This window comes from Nyctereutes procyonoides, unplaced genomic scaffold, assembly GCF_905146905.1.
Source record: "Nyctereutes procyonoides isolate TBG_1078 unplaced genomic scaffold, NYPRO_anot_genome, whole genome shotgun sequence".
Taxonomy (NCBI): Eukaryota; Metazoa; Chordata; class Mammalia; order Carnivora; family Canidae; genus Nyctereutes; species Nyctereutes procyonoides.
Window position 1 is genome coordinate 18109120 of NW_026575120.1, and position 22890 is coordinate 18132009.

Consider the following 22890-nt stretch of genomic DNA (forward strand, 5'->3'; position numbering starts at 1 on the left):
CCCTGGAATGGACATGCCAGTGTGCTCTGGATGGAGTCAGGGGCATGTGGGGACATGATTAGAGGGGCAGGTAGCCCCCTCCTGTGACAGCTCCTCAGAAGAGGAAGCAGCTCAGGTGTTTCCCCACCACACATTCTCACACAGGCCCCGGAACTCCTGGAGCAGCAGAAGTACACGGTGACGGTGGATTACTGGAGCTTTGGCACCTTGGCTTTTGAGTGCATCACAGGCTTCCGACCTTTTCTCCCTAACTGGCAGCCCGTGCAGTGGTGAGTGAGGGATTGGGGGGGGGCCTGTGGGTGGGGCAAGGAGCACTTCCTGTAGGGAGGAGTGTGTCCCCCTGTCTTTGTCACATCCTTTACCTGTTCCCACCTCACCGGGCACTTCCAGCCTGGGCCCGAGGCATTGGTGATGTCTCCCATAGGGGATGTCATGTTAGGACCCAGCACATGGGCAGTCCAGGCTCAAAAATCCTGGAAAAGTAGAGCAATTGTTAAAGTGTTAACATCTTTAAAAATAATGCCGTATAAATATTTGCCCTGTATTCAGTAGCAACATGCCAGTACATTTACAGACTGCTTTATACAACGGTGTACTTATACTGAAGATGCTGTGTATTAGTAAATAAATAAAGAACATGTACGCAAGACAAATGATAAGTATTTACATGGAAGTGTATTATTGACAAATTTTACTATTCCTAAATATAAATTTTTGTTTTAAAAGCATAAGAAAGTGGCTTAAAATTTGAACCAATTTGCACACAAGAAAATTACCAGAAAAAAGATTTATAAATAAAAAACTGAAGGATATACTTTTTTAAAAATTATATCTTTGCCTTTTTTTATTACAAAAATAAGTGTATAAGTGTTCATTGTATATGTGAAGGTAAATCATTACCAAAATGTGTAGTTTGAAAACTAACATTCCCCTAAATTAGGTTTCATTCAGAGTATTGAGAGGCCACACTCTAATTTAAATGATGCAACTCTTATTCCAAATTTTTTTTTTTTAAGATTTTATTTATTCATGATAGACATAGAGAGAGAGGGGCGGGGGCAGAGACACAGGCAGAGGGAGAAGCAGGCTCCATGCCGGGAGCGTGACGCGGGACTCGATCCCGGGACTCCAGAACCACGCCCTGGACCAAAGGCAGACGCTAAACCGCCGACCCACCCAGGGATCCCCCAAATTTTGTTTTTATTTCCAGTTTTTGTTTTGTATTGTTTTGTTTTAGAGCAGTAATAAGTTCATATGGTTCAAGCTTCCAAAAGTGATAAAAGATTATGCACTGAAAAGTCCCCTCTGGGCAGCCTCCCCACCACCTGGCTTCCTTCCCCATAGGTACCTGCTACTGCTGGTTTTTGGTGTGCTTCCAAGGGTGTTTCATATGGGTACAAGCAAGTTGGTCTGTACTTGATTGTTGGTTCGTTTGTGTTTCACCTCTTTTTTACATCAATGATTAACATAATATGAACTGTCCTGCATGTGCTCACAAAACATTTTTACACCATGAGAATTTCTTTCACACAATCCAGAAAGAACCACTACGAACATTTTTGTGTGTCTCCAGGCTCTTCAGTATATGTTATACTTTTTACAAAAACACAAATTATTATACTCTCCTATAACCTGCTTCTCAGTCTTGCTATTGAAAATTCTTTATGTTTTTCCATTATTTGTCATATCTGGTATGCAACTGAATGGCTATACTGAAATTTATTTAATTTATGCCCCTTTATTGGAAGCATAGGTGGTTTAGAATTTTTGCTTCTTAAAATAACACCAAGAATAATGTTCTTATAGGGAAATCTTTATGGATCCATAATTATTTCCCTAGGACAATTCCTAGAAGTGGAATTAACTGATCAAAAATTATGTGCATCGTAAAGGTTTTTGATGTGTATTAAAATGCTCAACAGAAAGGTTGTATAAATAATCTTTTGACCAGGAACATACAAAGCTGCCTCTTTTACCATACCATTGCCAGCACTGGCTATTATATTTTTCTAAATACCTTTTTTGGAAGTAATGAAAACAGTAACTTTTTCAAAGGACAGGTACTTAACTTACATCATTAATTATTTACTTATAAGATGTAGCCTTGGAAATCAACTCTAGAAGAGTGGTTTTTGTGATGGCAGTCCAGTTCAGTCAACATGTATAAGCTAAACGCTGGAAATGCAAAGAGAAATGAGGCCAAGTGACTGCTTTTCTGGTCTGGCAAAATGGCAAAGTATGCCCTCCTGTGGTGGTTTATTTTAAAACAAGCAGTACTTGTTGAGCTGCATAAGTTCTAGAATATTAAGGAATTGGCTCATTAATTTATAGTCACACCTTATTCTATAACCATCATAAAAATAAATATCTGTACATCAATATTTTTAACTAATCAAAGAATTGCTGCTTTTCTTCAGTTCAAATGTTGAACTTTTTCATTATTTTTAACAAGATGAATTAAAATCCATTCAAACTGGAAGAACAAGTGCTATTTGAAAATATATCCCTAATGTCCCAGCATCCATATGGTAAGTCTGTTGTCTGCAGAATCAGCTTTTTAGAACTCCACTCCAGTGCTGGAAGGCCAGGTGACACTTCAGGCAGACTTGGACACCCAGTCAGGAGCTGTTCACTGGACTAGTTTGTGAGAAGTATCTGTCTCATTTGTCTTGTAATGCCTTAGACAACTTTTTAAAAATTTCACTCTCTCGTCTCAGATGGCAAGTGGATAGTAATTTCAGGACAGAGGCAGTTTGAGCTTCATAATTCTGTTGTAATGCTACTTTGAAATACTTTTCAGGACGTAACCAATAAACATTTATTTACTATGTCCTTTTATGTTTATAATTTTCCATTGATGGACTAATGACAAGCTTGCCCCTGCCTTACAGTAATCATAGTACCAGCCAGAGCTGTAAACCGGTGGCCACTGCCATGTGCCAGTGCCTGTAGGCTTCCCACATGCTCCAGACAGGCCAGCTGACCCCTTGCCTATGAGAAGTGTTCAGGACTAAAGTATTTTTTTATTTGAATTTCCCAGGTGTTTTTGGGAAGGAAAGACTTGTACATTCAGACAGAGTAGAAAGAATGGCAGACTTTGGGTTTGAGTCCAGATCTGCCATTCTGTAGTTATAAGACCTTGGGCAAGTCAACCAATCTTCATGTCCTTACCACTGAATGGGGGACTAAAAACAGGGCCTACCACATGGGATTATTGTGGCAAAGAAGCCTGTGTTCGGTGTTGAAGTACTTGATTATCTATGAAGCATAATTCAAATTTAAGTCATTTTCCTCATCACTGAAAAGTTTTGAAACTAGTTGCGTTTAACATTTTTTCCCCTTCAAAAACTATTTCCGATGCATCGGTGCATCAGTAAGTTCTCTAAATTGGGAAATGTGAATTCATTCACCACTAGAGTTAACATTTAGTCACCTACATTTAGAGGGAAGTGTGTTGTGTGTGCATGTGTTGCGCGTATATCCTATAAACGTGATACGTGTGCAGTGATCCTGGTTTGGAAGTTCTAATTGTATCCTCTGTCAAAACATGAATTTTGTATTAGATAAAATGAAAAGTGGAGAAAATTATAAAGACAAGCTAAGGATGAGATTAGGAGTTGGCAGTACTAGCTGTGGTACTCTGGGCACAGGAGGGTTGATGCCTCTACTCCTTCAGGCGGTACAGACTGTTCTTCAGCTCTGAAAGTAATCATCCCAGCCAGATGCAGATGCATTGACTGCTACCCAAAGATAAAATTGCAACCCGGGGGTATCCTGTACAGTTGTATAATGATATGTTACAGATGTAAAGTACCTCTTGCCCAAGTGACTTGGGGGCTATAATCAAGGAGATGACATGTTTGCAGGCATTCCAAAGTCCGGCAGAAGAGTGAGATGGACATTGTCGTCAGTGAGGACTTGAATGGAGCGGTGAAGTTTTCAAGCTCCTTACCCTATCCCAATAATCTGAACAGGTAAGGCACAGTGGCACATATCCTCTACGTAGTTTTCTTCCTTTTTTAGAAATAGGTGTCTGCAGTAACATCGGAAAGCTTTTCAAGAGGTTATCAGGATAGCATCCTGTGACTTAAGGACTTGAGATGATCATCTCAGTCATAAACTTAGAATGGATTCCCACTCCTCACCCCATCTAGAAATGATCTCTTTTCTAAATTCACATAACAATTTATCTGTACCTCTTACCACCTTTAGTAGCTTCTACTTTGTATTTTTTTTTTTAAGATTTATTTATTTATGATAGACATAGAGAGAGAGAGGCAGAGACACAGGAGGAGGGAGAAGCAGGCTCCATGCCGGGAGTCCGACGTGGGACTCGATCCCGGGTCTCCAGGATCGCGCCCTGGGCCAAAGGCAGGCGCCAAACCGCTGCGCCACCCAGGGATCCCGCTTCTACTTTGTATTACATTTGGTTTTGCATAGGGTTTGTCTTCTAGTCAGCCGTAAGCCTTTTCAGATTGTGTTTTTCTTCTCTTTGCACTCCTGTGTAGCCTCATACTGTGTCATAGTCAACAAATCTTTGTAGTTTGCACAGCATTGCAAACTAGTCTTAGAGCCAGAATGTGAACACTTAGATAGTAATATCAACATTGTGTAGTAGTACAAAAGAAAGTGGCAAGGCAGTCACACACAGCCGAGTGGTGCAGATAATAATTACCATGAGTAATTTAGAGGATGGGGAGAGCGGTAGCGTGTGGACTAGAGCTGGAACGACTTTGGATGAGCTGGAACTTTCTGGAAACATGTGCAGGACATGGATAGATGAAGAGGAAGGAAGGCTGCGGGGGAAGGAGTGAGGGGAGCAAAGGCATGTTCCAGGGGCAGTGTATAGAGAGTTGGCCTTCGTGGGGGCTGAGAGTGCCTACATGAGGCAGACCTGTGCCCGGGAAGGAGTGTGAACTTTGTTGTGGGAACCATGAGTGGGTTTTGCGCTGCAGGGGGGTCAGGAGGGAGGACATGGGATGGGTGTGGATTAAAATAAATCTGGCAGAATGGGGTCTAGCTTGGGGCAGGGGGCTCACCTGGAGGTAGGACATGCTGCGGCATATGAAGAGCTTCACAGTTCACTCTCCTGCAGCCAGGTGATCATTGGTCTGTTGACCTATCTGTTGAGAAATCTGGGATTTCAGGGGGTATTTTAGCAGATCAGGTAAAAGGATAAGCACTCAAATCATTAGTCTGGCTGGAAATGTTCGCTTTCTCTTGGGGAAATTCATTTTCAGTAATCATACTGGTTGCCACGGATGTATGTGTAGTGGTGAGTGTGTGTGAGGTGCATACCTTCCAGTTTTGTGTGGGAGGCCACCTGAGGGCAGTGCAGCGGTATCCTCCCACACCGTGCCCTCGTTCTTCTCAGCATCCTGGCACAGCGACTGGAGAAGTGGCTGCAGCTCATGTTGATGTGGCACCCACGGCAAAGGGGCACCGACCCTGTGTACGGGCCCAATGGTTGCTTCAAGGCCCTGGATGACATCTTAAACCTAAAGGTAAGTGCGGAGCTAGGTCAGCCCCGAGGCAGCAGTCAGGCCCCTGAGGGGCTGTGGCCAGGCTCAGGAGAAAGAAAAGCGCCTTATGAAGCAGGTCATGGGCCATCTGAGCCATGGAGAGGGGGCTCCTATGAGTGCCTGTCCCTGTGCTAACTGACTTCAGTTGTAAGGTCATAGCTGTGGACAAGCAGGAGTATTAAAGACCAGAATATAGGAACCCTCGTTCCTTTGCTCCCACTGGGACTCCTTTCCCCCAGCTAGCCTTGCCCCTTTCTTTGTGGGGCTGGAAAATGTTGCGAGCGGTAGACGACACAGGCAAAGAGTTGGGCTTCTCTGTAAAGATGTTTTTTTTTCCAATAACATCTGGGTTGTGTTGCAGCTGGTTCATATCTTGAACATGGTCACAGGCATCATTCACACCTATCCAGTGACTGAGGATGAGAGCCTGCAGAACTTGAAGGCCCGAATCCAGCATGACACAGGAATCCCCGAGAAGGACCAGGAGCTGCTGCAGGAAGCTGGGCTGGCACTGATCCCTGACAAGCCCGCCGCTCAGTGCATTTCAGACGGCAAGGTCAGCCCCTGCTCCTTACAGAATGCCTGGTGTTTAACTCTGACTTTGCCCCCAGGCTCTTCAGATTTCAGCTCTACTCTGTTGCATGGTACAGGTACCTCTCTGTTTTTTTAGTTGGAATGTGAGATCCCCTGCATCGATCTAATACCTAATGGGATACACGAATCCTTCTACGGTTGACTTGTTACTTTCAGACCACTTAGATGCCTTTCTGTTGTTGCCTTCATTGCCAAAGCAATGCTTTGCTCCTCCGAGTCAGCCAGAGCTGTTTCCAGTGTACCTTTGCGTACAGAACCATGTGGACAGCTACAGCTATGCACCACCTGGTCCCTGTCCCGAGGAACCGATGAAGTTAACTTATGAGAACCAAGCATTGGATAGGAAGGGAGATAGTGAACATCTGCATTGCACAGTAAAAATAATAGAGTATATATAAAAAAGCTATTACTACTAACAAGTAGTAAATAAGACACACTTTTGGATGATAAGTATAAAGGGAACACAAAGGGACATCTAGCCTGGAGTCATTGAAAAAGACTTCCTGGAAATTCAGTACCTGCTGGCTGAAGATGATGCCATTGGCAAATAGCAGGAAGCGCTCTGAAATCCCTGTGTTATTACTTGAAAAAGGCAGGAGTGGGACCCACAAGATTTCTTCTTGTTCTTGTCCCTTTGCAGCTGAATGAGGGCCGCACACTGGATATGGACCTTGTCTTTCTCTTTGACAACAGTAAAATCGCCTATGAGACTCAGATCTCCCCACGGCCCCAACCTGAAAGTGTCAGCTGTATTCGTAAGAACATCATTGTTTTTTTGTTTTGTTTTGTTTTGTTTTGTTTTGTTTTGTTTTGTTTTAATTAATCACTTGGGATGCCTGGGTGGCTCAGTTGGGTGTATGCCTCCAACTCAGGTAATGATCCCAAGGTTCTAGGATCGAGCCTCACGTCAGGCCCTCTGCTTGGTGGGAGGCCTGCTTCTCCCTCTGCCTGCTGCTCCCCCTGCTTATGGTCACTCTCTCTGTCAAATAAAATTTAATATTTTCAAAAAATCACTACAGTGCTTGGGACAAGGTAGGAGGGAGAGACATGGACCAGGGGAGGGGGTCTACAACCAAGGAGATGAGCTTACCCAGTCCCTGGGCAGCCTTCATTACTTAGGACTTACGAGTAGCCCAGCCAAAAAAGAGGAAAGGAAGTCTTCAATTTCTATCTCAATGTAGAACTTTAAGCACAGGACAGAGAATACTGCCTGTAAGCCTCTGAGCTTGATCGAATCAGAGGGCAAAGAGAGGGCTTGTGCTCTCTCGCGCTCTCTCTGTCAAATAAATAAAATCCTAAAAAAAAAAAAAAAAAGAATAAAAGGATAAAGATATCAAGGATCCAAAGTCTTAGTTCCAGACTTACTGCTTATTTCAGCATGTTCCAGGACTACTGTTTGAAGCTGAATTTTTAGAAAACTACGTATGACCTTAAATGTTGTAAATGTAAAGATTTCTGTTTAAAGCAGAAAGATTTCTGCTTTAAACAGAAATCTTTTCTGTATACATGTGATTATTTGTACATGGTTCACAAAATGTTTCTTCAGATTGATAGGTATTGATTGGTACACACTTGTGCTGTTGATGGGGTACAAAAAATGTCCACGAGAGTAGCCAGGTCTAACCCCCAAAACCGCTCTGGAGTAGCATAGCAGTTCTACAACCATGCAGTGTAAAAGTACCAGTGACGTCATGAGGTAGGATGTGGTTCATGGTAGGACAGTTATCCTCTGACAGTTGCCTATGTCTCTATTCCAGTTCAAGAGCCCAAGAGGAACCTGTCTTTCTTCCAGCTGAGGAAAGTGTGGGGCCAGGTCTGGCACAGCATCCAGACCCTGAAGGAAGACTGTAACCGGCTGCAGCAGGGACAGCGAGCTGCCATGTACTATGCCAGGCGGTTTGGGACTTAACTTATTTCAAATTGCTTGGTGGCTTTTGCCACAGGAAAGTGGCAGAGGCAGGAGCCCAGAAGCAATGGGAAGGAGAGACAAGAGAGAGACGCTGGTTTGGATGGGCAGGAAGTGGTCAGCTGGGCAGGGTTGAGGGAGGCCCTTTTAGACTTTAGGAGGTGAGTGAGGTCAGCTCATGGAGCAGGAGTGTAAACTGAGGGCTGGGCTGGCTGAACAAGGGGCAGAATTTGGAATGTGGAAAACCTCATTGCAATTGGGTCAGCAAAAACCCCCTGACTTCAGGCTCTCCAGGTCACTGGCCCTTTGTGTGGTATTGTGCCTAATTCCAATTTTGCTGCAGAACCTCGTGCTAGCAGAGGGCTAGGAAACTATGATTAGAAGTGGCTGCTTATGTTATAATAATAATTAGAGTAGGGACCTGCCTCAGTGTTTGAGGTGGTTTTGTTATTGTACAGGACATGGTATTTGGATTGCAAAGATGCCCAAAGGCTGTTTCTTGTGGTCCCTGCAGGATGAATCTCCTTCGGAATAATAGCTGCCTCTCCAAGATGAAGAATTCTATGGCTTCCATGTCTCAGCAGCTCAAAGCCAAATTGGATTTCTTTAAAACCAGCATCCAGATTGACTTGGAGAAGTACAGTGAGCAAACTGAGTTTGGAATCAGTGAGTGTACTCTTTCTGCTATGAGCTTGGAGAGACCATTTCTTTCTTTCTTTCTTTCTTTTTTTTTTTTTTTTTTCTTGAGGTTTCTTTTGTCTCTTAAAATTGAGTTGTTTGTTTCTATTTTGTTTTTGTGGTGTTTTCATTTTGTTTTTTTCTCCCTCCCCCCCCCCACAATTTTTTTTTCCAGCATCAGATAAACTTCTGCTGGCCTGGAGGGAAATGGAACAGGCCGTGGAGCTCTGTGGGCGGGTAGGACACTCATTTTAAATTCCTGTCCTTACAGAGGGGGGCTGAGGCTTCCCACTACCATTTCTCCCTCTCTCCTCAAACACTAGGTCTGTTTGTATGTCCGGAATCAGGTTGTCCTCATCCTGCTTTCTGACCTTAACTAGGACTTGCTGGGGAAAAGGCCAAGTTGATATGCATGCAGTACAGGGGCCCCCTCAATGGCAGATGTGAAAGCTATCCGGACCTGGTACAGATTTGAACAAGGAGCCAAATGCGAAGGATCCTTGTGGGAGGCCTAGACTTCTTCCTATTAGAAAGGGCATTATATGAATAGTCAACACTCCATCCTGCCAGGGGTTTGGCCTATTTTGTTGGGACACTAAATCCATAGAGAGAAGTCATCTAGGCATAAAGTCTTAGAACAGCAGAAATCCAGTACCCACTGAAAAATGTTAATTGTGAGGTAAGGGAAGTAAGTATGGCTTAGTGGACCTCACACAAATCAAAGACTGAATGCTCCAAGGCCTTTTCTGGACTTTTCATTTTCTCCTGAGAACTTGAGGAGGGACCTTCACTTCTGTGTCTTCACATCAGTTTCTATGTACCAATACCGTCGTGTATGTGTAAGGTGAGTATGATATAGATAATAACTCACCTAACCACAGAGGCAGTGAGTGTACACTGGCACTTATGTACATAAACTATGAAACACAGGCACCCAGGCCTCTCCACGTGGGATAGACAAAGGGGAGAAAGGAATACACATGGGGCATCTTCTTTGTTCTGGGCACCGGGCTGGATACTTTATACACCGTATCTTGTCTGGGCCCTAAAATGGCCTCATTAGAGGATTATTTTATGGCGGAGGAAACTGTAGGTGATTTGCCCATGGGGTCACACAACCAGAAAGTGATAGACTGAGATCCAAACTCAGGCCATCTGACTCCAAAGTCTGTATCCCTTCTAGCCGGTCAGTTGAGAGTCTTCAGTGAGTTTGGGAGGGCGACTTGCCCGCCAAATCCTGCACCTCAGAAGGCTCTTATTACGTCAGTTGACATGAGCACAGCTTTTTCATCAGGAGAATGAAGTGAAGCACCTGGTGGAACGCATGATGGCACTGCAGACGGACATCGTGGACCTGCAGAGGAGCCCGATGGGGCGGAAGCAGGGGGGGACGCTGGATGACCTGTGAGTACCAGCTGGCCAGTGAACCAACCCGCATACGCCCCAGCCAAGTTTCTATATGCGTCTGGGAATCGTCCAAGAGTGCAAGTGTGGTTATTATGGAAGCTGTAGGAGACCATTCTATAGAGAATGACCCTCTGGTGGAGCATATTGGCATGTTCCAGAGGAGTGCCAGGGATGAGCAAGGGCAAATCACCATCACTGTCAGCCTTCATTTCCATATCTATCGAGTGGCAAGAAGAACTGTCAGCCCTCACAGAGTTGTGATCAATTCAGATGACTCAGGTAGAGCAGGGGTTCAAAAACTGTAAAGGCTGTGATGGAAGCAGCCTTTGCCGTGGCTTCAGACATCACTGTTCATACCTCCTGCCGTGATCCAGGTGTGGCTTGAAGAGCAGAAAGTAGAACAGAGGAGGAGCCTCGCAGGGCTTAGGAGTTTGAATCCAGAACTGTTCATTTGAGTCTCTATCAGGAATTTGGCCTTGGCTGTAGGGGGTGATAAGGCGTCCCCGCCAAGCCATCTGACCTGAAGGGAATCAGACCTGAAGGGAATCACGGAGCTCCCAGGGTGCAGGTGGGCGGGCAGCAGACGAGTTGCATCACACATATGGGAGCTCTCACTTGGGCTCAGCAGGGTCCTCTGATGCCTTTACTAGAGTTCTCAGGACCAGAATCTCAAACAGGAAATCTCATGATCCAGATTCTGTGTTTTCTCCAATTATTTAACCCTTTATTCTCCTTTAGTTTTCAAATAAGTCACCTCTGAGATTGTCAGTCACTTTCACTGTGCCAAGGCTGGAAACGGTTAGGAGATTCTGTTGCCCTTGGGCTTGAGTTTCAAGAAGGCCTTTTGCTCTCCAGGTGATGGCACTGGAGTCACTATTGCAGAAGCCATGTGGACAGGAAATTCCAAGGGACAGAGTAGAAACTCACTTCCTCGAGACTCTCGCTCATTAAACCTTAGAGATTGTTCAGGTTTAATAATGAGGGCCATCGTTGCCTTGTTATAGGCATCACTTGGAATAGCTCCAGGGGTAATAATTCCCTCCAATCAAGACGTAATGCCCATCTTGCTTCTATTTTTTTAAATTTACTTTTTCATGAGAGAGAGAGGTAGGCAGATAGAGAAAGAAGCAGAGAAAGAAGCAGGCTCCATGCAGGGAGCCCGATGTGGGACTCGATCCAGGGACTCCAGGATCATGCCCTGGGCCAAAGGCGGGTGCTAAACCACTGAGCCACCCAGGCATCCCCTGTCTTGCTTCTAAAAGGCACTCATTGTACTGGCAGGAATTACCTACCTGGTGTTTTAAATGTATTTCTTCTTCCTGTGTTTCAGAGAAGAGCAGGCGAGGGAGCTTTATAGGAGGCTTCGGGAAAAGCCCAGAGGTAAGTGGGGCTTCTGTGGGCCACGGGTGCCTTTTGTGAGGTGTGCAGCGTTGGCGCTCTGCTGGCCACCGGGAAGAACTGTGCAGCTCCTTCCCTCTTTCCAGACCAGCGAACTGATGGCGACAGTCAGGAGATGGTCCGGCTGCTCCTGCAGGCCATCCAAGGTTTTGAGAAGAAAGTGCGAATGATTTATACGCAGCTCAGGTATCCGCCCTGACCTTCCTGCCCAAGGGTGGAATTCGGAGAAACTGTGAGGCCTCACATGAGGTCTTTTTCTGGCTCCCCTCTGACTTGCTTCATCTGGAGAAAATTTATCCACAGCTGCTGTCGGATTCCTAGTTACCAGGGATTGTGTTCTCCCACTTTCTCCAACCCCAGTGCCACTGGAGTTTGTCACATTTATTCTTTACAGTAAAACTGTGGTTTGTAAGCAGAAGGCTCTGGAACTGTTGCCCAAGGTGGAAGAAGTGGTGAGTTTAATGAACGAAGATGAGAAGACTGTTGTCCGGCTTCAGGAGAAGCGGCAGAAGGAGCTCTGGAACCTCCTGAAGATTGCTTGTGTGAGTGAGCCCTATGGCCAGGCCCTCAGCCCGCAGGCCTCTCAGGGCCTTTCCACCTCCTGCTGTCACCACCTCTAAGGGAGACTACAAAGCCCCTGACCAACCACTCATTTGCATTCCCCTCCTTTGGGACGTAGAGTGGCAGGGAGGCATCCCGTGTTTGTAATTCTGCATGGGTGCCTTTCCTGTGGCCGCTGTAGGGAAGTATGCCACCCAGTCTGGAGGCCAAAGTCTGAAACCAAGGTGTTGACGGGGCTGGGGTCCCTCTGCAAGCTCTAGGGGGACTCCTTCCTTGCTTCTGTCAGCTTCTGGTGGCCCCAGATGTTCCTTGGCTTGTGGGCCACATCACTCTTGTGTCTGCCTGTGTCTTCACAAGACCTTCTTCTCTATATCTGTCTTCTGGGTGTCTCATACAAGGACCCTTGCCATTGGATTTGGGTCCCAACTCAGTAGTCTGGGATAATCTCCTCTCAGGATCCTTAACTGTAGCTACAAAAACCCTTTTTCCAGTAAGGTCACATTCTGAGGTTCCCAGAGCTAGGACACAGATCTTTTGGGGGACCTTCCTGTAGTCCAGTGCAGGGCATGTCTGCATGACCTGGTCCATCCTCATCCGATCTTGTGCTGCTTAGTATTGTCACCTGTGCTTTCGGTGCCCACTGTCTTACTGTAGCTGAGATTCTACTGCGTATTGCTCAGAAAATGGGACACAAGAAAAGAGCCCAAGGCAGAGAAGGCGAAGAGTCAGGTAGAAGCCATGGAAACGAGCTGATGAGAGAGAGAGACCCTACACTGTGCAGGCTGCAGAGAGGTTGCCTGGGATGACTGTGCGATTTCGTCACTGATAGTGCTTAAGAGCAAAGAGGAGAATGGGAAGATAGCTGTCAAAGGTGGAAGCAGGATGCAAGGGTGGTGTTTTTAAGATCATGGACTGGAGCAGGTTTGCAGGCCAAGCAGAAGGAGACGGTGCCCTGGGAGACTCACGGTAGCCAAGAGGTAGGAGACAGTCGAGTCACCCACGTCCTGAGAACAATGGGGTGTAGCATGATGAGCATGCGTGGAAGGATTGGCCTTGGGAAGGGGTGGGTGAGATTTCCTCCTGCAGGAAAGGAAGAAAAAAAGAAAGCGAAGACAAGGAGAGAAGATTTAGGAAGGAGAGGAAAGTTGAGGTCTTCCCAGCGATGACTGATCTGCCATCTGCATTCACATGACATTTATTGAGCGTTGACTATATACCCAGGAGCCTAGGAATGTCATGAAAACTGGAGATATAGGAGGAAAGCGTGAAGCCCAACCCAGGAGCTTATAGTCTGATGAGGGGCACACACAGGGAAGTGAGCTTGAATTGGGGGCAGGAAGTGTCCATCAGCAGCTCATGCTGTAAGCTGAGTGCAGTGTGCAAAGAGGAGCACCAGCTCCAGTCTTGGAGGTGAGGGAGGCACAGAGAACTTTCACAAGGAAGTGTTATTTCAGTTGAAGAATGAATAGGAGTTAGGTAGGTGCAGAGGACATTCCAGAGTGAAGACCTTGCTCTTTCAGAGGCACAGGACATTGGCCTGAAGGAGTGGGTGTGTTCTGGGTGCTGCACGCAGAGTGGTGTGATGTGTGTGAAAAGCTGTCCTATGGAATGGAATGGGGAGGAAAGCGCTGGCTTCTGCAGGCCACACTTTGTTTTGAAGGTATAGAAAACACCACAGGGATCCCTGGGTGGCGCTGCGGTTTGGCGCCTGCCTTTGGCCCAGGGCGCGATCCTGGAGACCGGGGATCAAATCCCACGTCAGGCTCCCGGTGCATGGAACCTGCTTCTCCCTCTGCCTGTGTCTCTGCCTCTCTCTCTCTCACTGTGTGACTATCATAAATAAATAAAAAATTAAAAAAAAAAAAAAAGAAAACACAGAATTTATTTTTATCTTTCATGTTGCAGGAAGTTAAATATGGGAACAGTATGGTCATATCTGGGTTTTAGAGAAATCCCTCATGGCAGCTGGAGAACAGATCTGAGACTTCGACAGATCTCATTCCCAAGAGAGAGGGGCCGCTCTGGCGGCTGGAGTCCTGGAGCCCCTGTGGAGCACAGGACAGGACAGAGGATGGGCTGCCCTCCTACCATACTCACAGGCCCAGGCAGAGAAGATGGGGTGGATGGCTGGGTCTCTCCCTGCGTGACGTTCAGCAGGACTTGACTGACTGCTTGAAGCTGGACCTTGATGTTCAGCTGGAAGGAAGGATGTGGGACTGAAGCCCCACGGGCTTCAGCAAGGGCAGGAGCCAGGTGCATGAGGAGATGGTGAGGCCAAGAGATGAGAGTTTGGCCGGAGACATGGAGAGGGGAGGCGCATGAGGTGCTGAGAAGGTTGATAGTAGGTCATGTCTGCAGGCTACAGGCCAGTGGAGCAGGGGCCACTGGTCAGCCTGACTGAGGTGGAGTGGCTGCAGCAGCCAGAAGACGGCTGGGGGTGGTACTTGGAACATCTTGGTTTTCCTTTCAGCCATCGCACAGATGATGCGATTCCCAACCTTTTTTGTGGGTCTCAGACGTCTATGTGGAAAAGCAAGACCACCTCTGTCTTAATTTCCTTGTGAGAATTTGTTAAACAACCAGATTAATGAATAAAGCCTATGAATACAGGTACTCAAATCTCCCTATATTGAGAATATTTAGGGTGCCTGGGAGGCTCAGTCAGGGAAGCATATCTGCCTTCGGCTCAGGTCATGATCTCAGAGTCCTGGATCAAGCTCACGGGTTCCCTGTTCAGCATGGAATCTGCTTCTCTCTCTCCCTCTGCTGCTCCCCCTGCTTGTGCTCTCATACTTTTGTGCACTCTCTGCAAATAAATAAAATCTTTTTTTTTTAAACAATCTTCTATCAAAAAGATAGATACAGATAGATTTTCTAAGCCAAAATGCAAACTGTGGTCATGAGTAGGGTTGTTGACCAATAACTTGTAGGAATACCTAGTGTCCTGTGACCAGTTGTTTCCTGAGAAAATACCATTGTGTGAATGCAAAATTGGGATCATCCCCTTGCTCCAAAATTCCATTGACTTTCTTTTGGTTTTGTCCTTTAGAGCAAAGTCCGTGGTCCTGTCAGCGGCAGCCCAGACAGCATGAATGCCTCTCGCCTTAGTCACTCTGGTCAGCTGCTGGCTCAGCCTTCACCAGCCCCCAGCAGCTTGCCCGAGGCCATCAAGAAAAGGTAGGTCACTGATCAGCACCTGGTGTGATAGCCATGGGCGCTTCGGGAGGTTGTGGGAATGGAAATGCGTGTTTATCCTTGATAGATGGGTTCGTTTATCTAGTGATCTTGTCCATGTTTTTCTTTGTGTTTGTTAATACGCTAGGCAAATGTGGTGTTTTATTCTCCTAGTCCCTTATAACTTGCTAACTAAGTACTTTTCTTGTTTGAGGCCTGGATTACTAATTGCTTAATGAGGATATTGAAAGTGCTAGTCAGTCACATACTATAATACAGTCCTGTCAGCCATCATCTGTTGTTCAAAACCAGATTCCCCCCAGGGAGTACCCTGCTGGCCAAATCCCATAGTCCTGCCTCCTCCCTCTCGCCCCCCACCACTCTGAGTTACCAAGCTGTGGTTTTCCTCCTGCTGCCTGTCCTCACCCCCACTTCTGTCACCTGGGCCACTGCCACCGAGGTGGTGAACAGAGCATTTCAGCTCTTTCTGCAAAGTATTTGGCCTCCCTGCTTCCTGTCCAGTACTGCCTCCAAGCCCTCTCTGGTCAAAGGAGTCCTCCCAAAATATGATTTGATCAGGTTATTTCTTTGGCCAGTGACTTTGACTTGTAGTGGCTTCCCACTCCCCTGGAGGATGCAAGCTGAGCCTTTTCAGATGTATGTGGCTACCTCAGAGCCACTCTCCAGGCTGACCCCCTGTTCCTTACAAACTCCTGGCCTAGCCCACTGGTTCTGAAAGTCTGATCCAGAGCAGCAGTGTCAGCAGCACCTGGGTACTTGTTAGAAATGCAGATGCTGAGTCAGCTGCTCAGGGGTGGGCCCAGCAGGCAGCTTTTCAGAAGCCTTGGCTGGTTGCTGATGCACAGGGAAGTTCCAGAACCTCTGGCCGGTGTCCTGCCCTGAGAGGTCCTCCCATCTGCAGGACGCATCTGCTTCCCCCCACCCCCCGCAGTGCCCTGACCACTCACACACCCAGCTCTCTTCTTGGACCGCCTGTGGGTGCTTTTGTTTCTGGTATGTTCCCACGCAGTTTCTTCAACATCTTCTATATGTCAGGCTTTGGGCACTGGCGATGGTAAAGCCATTGCTGTGACCTAATATTCAGACATAGAAAATAGATGAATGATTATCTAGGGCAGGTGAAGCGGGGAAGGGGAAAGGGCTGATAAGGGTATAAGGTTTCTTTTTGGATGATGAAAATGTTTTAAAACTAGATAATTGTAAAGATTGTGTTAATTCTATAAATATACTAAAACTATCAAATTATACACCTTAAATGGGTGAACTTTATGGTATGTAAATTACATCTCAGTAAAGCAGTTTTAAAAATCCTGCTCTGTGCTTGGGGAGTTCATAGTCTATACTGTGGTGGTACTTCATTGTACATGACCTTAGATTCTTAACTTTCTCCCCAATCTCCTGTGAGCCTGAGGATGGTAACCAGGTCCTCTGCCTCTTACGTTGCCCTTTGGAGCTGGCACCGAGCCTTCAATCCAGTCAGTAGCCATGCAGAAGGAGCCAAGCAAAAATGTGGCCTGCACTCCTTCCATCAGAGTGTCGTGCTTCCAAAAGTGAGCAGAATTCCAGGGCACTGTCCTCCTGGATTTGGCATATTCCCTCCAGTGATATCCTGGTAGCTCTGGAAAAGTCATCCTGGGAGCACAGGTTGCCTCTGTGTCATGGAGCTGAAGTTGGAATAGGACAGTGGCTTATCATATTCTCCCCTTCCTCCCCACAGCCGTTCTTGACAGGACAGGTGCATTTCTTATCATAGAAAAGAGAGAGCAGATTAAATGAAATCAGTTCCTAGAACATGCTTTTTCACAGATCTCAAGGAAACTGTGGAAATTGTGAAATAACTTAGTTTATATCATCTTTTTTTCTATTTCGAAAATTGGAAAATAGGTGATTTGTGAGATAGCTTCAGATATTGGCAGTTTGGAGGGAATTACATTCAGCTATCTAGTTAAGTCAGAAAGAATTTATTTACTTCTAACTTTTATATTAAAAAGAGATCTATTTTTTCATGTTGTGAATGGTAATGCTTATTTATGACTGGGTGTGGGCTTCTGAAAAGTGTTTAACAAGACGAATGAGATTACTAGTAGGACATGGTGCTTTAAGACAGCATCCAAGTAATTGTAATTTAATTTAAAAAATCTTGTCAAAAGCTCTGTAATTTATTTCCTAAACAATAGTATTATCTCTGAAAAATCATGCTGAGCATTTTCTAATAATGTGATCATTTTCTTTAGTGAAGAACTGGTGGCTGAAGCACATACTCTCTGCACCCAGCTAGAAAATGCAATGCAAGACACCATCAAAGAACAGGACCAGAGTTTGAGGGTAATGGGCTGTGTGAATCCCAGCTATTCCATATGCTTCCTTTCCATGGCACACCAGAAAAAGCAAAAGCAAAAGCAATCCAGCTTGTCCTCTGTCTCAGTAAACGCTTATGCTTTTCTAGTACCTATTTATTATTATATATAGTAAAGCTAACAATTACTGAATGGGTACAAGTATTTTATGTGCATTATTTCATTTAATCCTTGTAACACGTTGTAACATTTAATTTTTACCAGGAAGGTAACATCATTCTAAGAAGGTCTTTCTCTCCCTGCGGTGTCTGTAGCACTGCTGGGCGTCTGCGTGTGTGGGGTGCTGGGTCAGACTCTGGGGATGAAACAAGAACCTGTCACAGCCCCACCTCTCCAGGACTCAGAGCTTAAGTAGGCCGTACTAGTTAGAGTGAAGCTCACCTGATAAAAAGCTAGTCAAGGCACAGGTACATTTTAAAGCAAAGCTCAGGTTGCTGAGAGGACCCTGAGTCATTCCTCAGATTTTTAAAAGGCCCTCTCCTGCCCAGCCAGTGACCTGCAAGCCTCCGCCTAACTACTCAGCTGTCAGGAGAATCAGATGAGATACCACTGCTGACTGTAATCACTTCCTGTTTATTCAAGTGTCCCATCTCCGGTTTGGGGAGACATTTGTCCTCCTCCTGACGGTATATTTTGAGCAGTTCACTGCTGGTTTGCACTTCTGCCAGAGGAAAAGGAAGTCTCCTCAGACCATGTCATCTGGGAGGACTGAAAATGGGTACTGAGCTTAGCTCTTGATACCACCTACCCACAGTTGGGCAAAAATAAGTGCTGTGAGCCACAGGGAATACTAAAACTTCCCGTCTTCTTTCCATAGTCACAGAATCTGAGGGACTTCGAGCTAGGCCAAAGGAAAGTTCCTGTATGGTTTTGAAAAATGTAGTTTTAGCTCAAGAGTAGCCTGCAATAACAAGACTGCTATTAATGAGAGGATTTAAATTCCCTTCTAAATTGTGCTGGTTGCCTCCTGAGGAAGACAAACAGCCTGAAGTGCATTGGTGACCACTGTATTTTTAACATGCCTGTTGACTTTCAGTCTCTAGACTGGAGCTGGTTACAGACGGAAGAAGAGCAGAATAGCCTGGAACAGGCCTCTTGACTGTGTGGGTGGCCTTGACCTGAGGCCTGATGGGGCTGCCTGGCCTGAGGCCCTCCCGCGGTGGCCCCTGCTATAACAGTGTCCCAGGAGTCTTCAGCACCTGGACAAAGATCTTCTCACTTCCCCAGGAGTTGTGACATTTACAACAGGCCAGGGGTGTGGCCCTCTGTGGGCACTACCAGCAACTTGTCTGCACACTGGAAGTCCTCCATCACAGAGGTTCAGCAAACACTGATGCCAGGCGTGAGCATTTGGGGAGACCAAGCCACTTCCTCTGCTCCAAAAAAATGCTCAAAGTACTTGCCCCACAGACCACTGGACAACTGTCACGTGATTCTTTCAGGACAAAGTATGCAAGACACTCGATGTCAGTCTGTCCTCTCCTGAGCCCTCCTGATGTCCAGAGGCCCTGATCCACCTGTCCTCACAACTAGTGTTTCACCTGGACTCGGAACCAGACAGACTTTTAGATCATAGACTCGGCCTGGCCCCATCCTTTCTCTTCATCTTTTCATTTCACTGCTGCTAAAATTTCCCTTTTCCTGACTACGTTGGTGGTTGTGCACCTTCAGCAAGGTTATAGGTGAATACCAGCTCTCCTCATCCATGGTCCTTTCAGACACAGAGTGACTCGCTAGAGCCAGGGCAGGAGAGCAGCTTCCTTCCTTCAGGTTCCAGATTCCACCAAGGAGTGTGTCATTGTGGGGAAGGAAAAGAAAAGGGTATCTGTCGGCCCCATGTCTGCTGATCACTGTACCCACACTTGTCCTTGCTCAGACACATCTGTGTGGGGTGGTGGTGGGACAGGGGAGTTCCTGCTTCTCGTATCAGCTAGCAGTATTATTAAATCGATTTATTTAAAAAAATAGTTTCTATATTTTGTAACATAACTCAAACATTTGTATTGGGTTCCACAATCTATTTTTACAATATTTATGTTTAGGATTTAGGAACTCAAAAACCAACTTAATGGAACGTGTCATAAAATGGAATAGTACATGGATCAGATGGTGCCGTATAGCACTAGCACTGCTTCTTTGACATTTTACAACTTCTTTATATTAAATCAGGAATACAAAACGAGTTCAGATGATCACAAATAGGCAAGTTTGGTCAGAAATAAGTTGGAATAGGAGAGTTTCACAAACTGGCTTCCATGAAAACCATACAAAGGGTTTCATGGCCAAGCAAGTTTAGGAAATGCCTCATGCTTTAATTCTCTTGGAGATTCACATTGTACCCTAGCATATTAAAGTTTCTGAGAGTCCTGTAGTAAACTGACTTCACTGTATAAATCTGTTTACCAAACACATTTGACAACAGAGCCTTTCCCCCCACCCCTTGTGTGAACGTAACATTTTTTAACATCCCAAAGAGCTAGAGTTGGATACAGCATGATTTTGGAAACACTGGTGAGGAGCACAGTGGGAAAGAAGTCCAGAAAGACAGGCTGGGATGAGGCCAGATTGGGGAGGGAAGGAATGTTGGCCTAAGGGTTATGGACCTACAGGCAGCCAGGAGTCACTGAAGAATTTTGAGTAAGAAAATGACATCACCAAAGCAATGGCTTAAAATGACTAACGTAACGGGTATATGCTACTTGATTAAAAAAGTGAGGTCTGGAGGTAGGACTTCTGCTTCCAAGATGATGAAATAGATGTACTTTCCCCAGTCTTTCCTTTAAGCATAACTAAAATCCTTCACCGTTGTCTATAAACAAGTATAAGAAGTCGCTGAAAGGTAGAAGGCGGCAGACCAGCTAGGGACCTTGGACCTGAGGAGTGAGGTGGTGGTGAGTTCCCTGGGTTTTCCTTTTGCCTTATCAGTCCCCAATTGGGTGTGGGAAAACTAACAGCAGGCACAACTGAAGAGCCTGCTCCCTCTAGTGGTACTAGGTTCCCAGGGCTGCTGTAACAAATTCTACCCACCGCAGAGCTTTAAGCAACAGAAATCTGTTCTCACAGTTGTAGGCTAGAATCAAAGTGCTGACAGGACAGCACTTCCTCCAAAGACTGCAGAGAGAGTCTTTCCTTTGCTTCCTCTGGCTTCTGATGAGTCCAGGTGATCCTACACTTGTGGCTACATCTCTGCCTTCATGGTCATATTGCCACTTCGTCTTCTACCCGTCAAATCTCCCCTGTGAGCCTATTATTAGAACCCTTGTGACTGAATTTAGGGCTGGTCTGGATAATCTAGGATAAGCTCCTCTCCTCGAGACCCTTAATGTAATGACATGCTTTGCCATGTACGGCAATATTCACAGATTCTGGGTTTAAGATCCATGTTTCTTTCAGCGGGGACCACCATATAACCCAGTACAATCCACCACCTAGCCCCTCAAAATCCATACTCCTCTCCTATGTAAAATATTCACCCCATCTCAACATCCCCAAAAGTCTCAACCCATTACAGAACCAACTCCATGACCAAAATCTAAATGTCAACTCAGAAGTCCTGAATTTCATTATCTACAGCTCATTTGGGGAGACTTGGCATGATCATCCTGAGTCAAAAATCTTCCATCTATGGATCTGTGAAACCAGAAAACAAGTTACCATTACAGCTCCCAAGATACAAAGGTGAGATATGCATATAATAGATACTCCCAATCTAGAAGAATGAAGGAGTCACCAGTCCCAAGCAAGCTTAAAATCCAGCTAGGTAAATTTCATTAGGTTTCAAGTCTTGAGAATCCTCTGTCACTTGCGGCTCTGCCCATGGGGCCCAAGCCAACTTCATGGCTTCTTGAGTCTGTGCCTGCAGTGACTCATAGGCATCCGCTTCTGTGCCTGCTCCTCTAGCCTCTGCCTTTGTATCCAAGTGTGTGCCCTCAGAATCATTCTTTTTCTTGAAGGCTAGCATATGTTAAAACTGAGTGACTCTATCAACCATTCCCAGCCTGCAGAGTTTTGGAAGTCTAACAGACATCTCTTCATCTTCTCTCTACCCCTCTTAGTCCGACCTGATTTCTGTGCTATTCTCAAAAAGATTTTGCAGGTCTCCTGTGTATGTTCTGAGAGTCCATACCATTAGATAAAAGGTCCACAGATCTTTCTTAGGCAACCCCATCACTATTCCTGGGTTCTGCTGAGATGATTGGGTCTATAAGTCACACACATACTCTTTTCAGTGAAAGGTTGTCTGGTTGCCTCTTTGGTCTGCTCTTCAGAGGATGCTTTCCCAATAGTGAATTTCTTAATTTTAGCACCCTTTGCAATCTGGATAGGCTGAAAACCTTGAAAATCATCAAGTGCTGTTTTTTTTCTTCTTCTAGACCTTTCTTCATTTCCTTCATTTTGTATTTTACTGTAAGTTGCAATGAGAAATCAGGCTACACCTTCAACACTTTGCTTGGAAATCTAAGCAGCTAAACATCCAGGTTCATTGCCTACAAGTTTTGCTTTCCACATAATGGCAAACCATAATTCAGCTAAGTAACATACATATTTCTACCAACATTCTATTGATGATGATATATGTATTCTCGAAAATGATAGAAGCTTTATCTACCATGCTCGTCACTTTCTGAGCCCTCATCAATGTCTTTAATGTCTCCAAATAAAAGTATGGATAAATACAATAGACTTTCCTTTTCTGGAGTTTTCTAAATTATGTTTGATGTCATCTGGATGGCTCAATCAGTTAAGCCTCTGCCTTTGGCTTGAGTCATGATCCCAGAGTCCCAGGATCGAGCCCCAAATTGGGCTCCCTGTTCAGTGAGGACTCTGCTTCTCCCTCTCCCCCTACTCCATCTCTCACTCTCCATTTTTAAAAGACCCAACTATATGCTGCCTACAGGAATCTCAGTTCAAATATAATGATTGAAGCAGGTTGAAAGTAAAAGGATGAAAAAGATACACCATGCAAACACTAATCAAAAGAATGTGGGAATGACTTCATTACTATTGGAGATTTAAAAAAAAAATGACCAGGGACAGAGAGGAACATTACAATAATAAATTGCAGTAATCCACCAAAAACATAGCAATCCTAAGTCTTAATGTACCAAACAACAGAGCTGCAAAACATGTGAAGCAAAAACCAACAGAACTGCAAGGTGAGATAAATCCACAATCAGTTGGAATTGTCAGTATTTCTCAACAATTCATAGAACTACATATAAAATGGGCAATACATAAAGAATAAAGAAGAACTCAATGCTATCAACCAACA

At 45.4% G+C, this 22890-nt stretch overlaps 1 protein-coding gene across 2 annotated transcripts in view; it reads left to right on the top strand.

Annotated features, from left to right (window-relative positions):
- IKBKB (inhibitor of nuclear factor kappa B kinase subunit beta) overlaps positions 1 to 22234 on the top strand; it is a 61241-nt gene extending 39007 nt beyond the window's left edge. Inside the window, exons 8-22 of one of the 2 annotated variants that reach the window (XM_055334961.1) lie at positions 145 to 269; positions 3867 to 3974; positions 5375 to 5504; positions 5884 to 6078; positions 6757 to 6871; positions 7874 to 7997; positions 8537 to 8688; positions 8876 to 8937; positions 9995 to 10104; positions 11438 to 11487; positions 11592 to 11691; positions 11900 to 12047; positions 15116 to 15243; positions 17496 to 17586; positions 18655 to 22233. In XM_055334961.1, coding sequence (XP_055190936.1) covers positions 145 to 269; positions 3867 to 3974; positions 5375 to 5504; positions 5884 to 6078; positions 6757 to 6871; positions 7874 to 7997; positions 8537 to 8688; positions 8876 to 8937; positions 9995 to 10104; positions 11438 to 11487; positions 11592 to 11691; positions 11900 to 12047; positions 15116 to 15243; positions 17496 to 17586; positions 18655 to 18717 — 1701 coding nt within the window. In that variant the 3' untranslated portion in view covers positions 18718 to 22233. Of the gene's footprint in view, positions 1 to 144; positions 270 to 3866; positions 3975 to 5374; positions 5505 to 5883; positions 6079 to 6756; positions 6872 to 7873; positions 7998 to 8536; positions 8689 to 8875; positions 8938 to 9994; positions 10105 to 11437; positions 11488 to 11591; positions 11692 to 11899; positions 12048 to 15115; positions 15244 to 17495; positions 17587 to 18654 lie in introns of both variants that reach the window. The other variant, XM_055334962.1, reaches the window with a different exon arrangement.
- Positions 22235 to 22890: the final 656 nt, after the last annotated feature.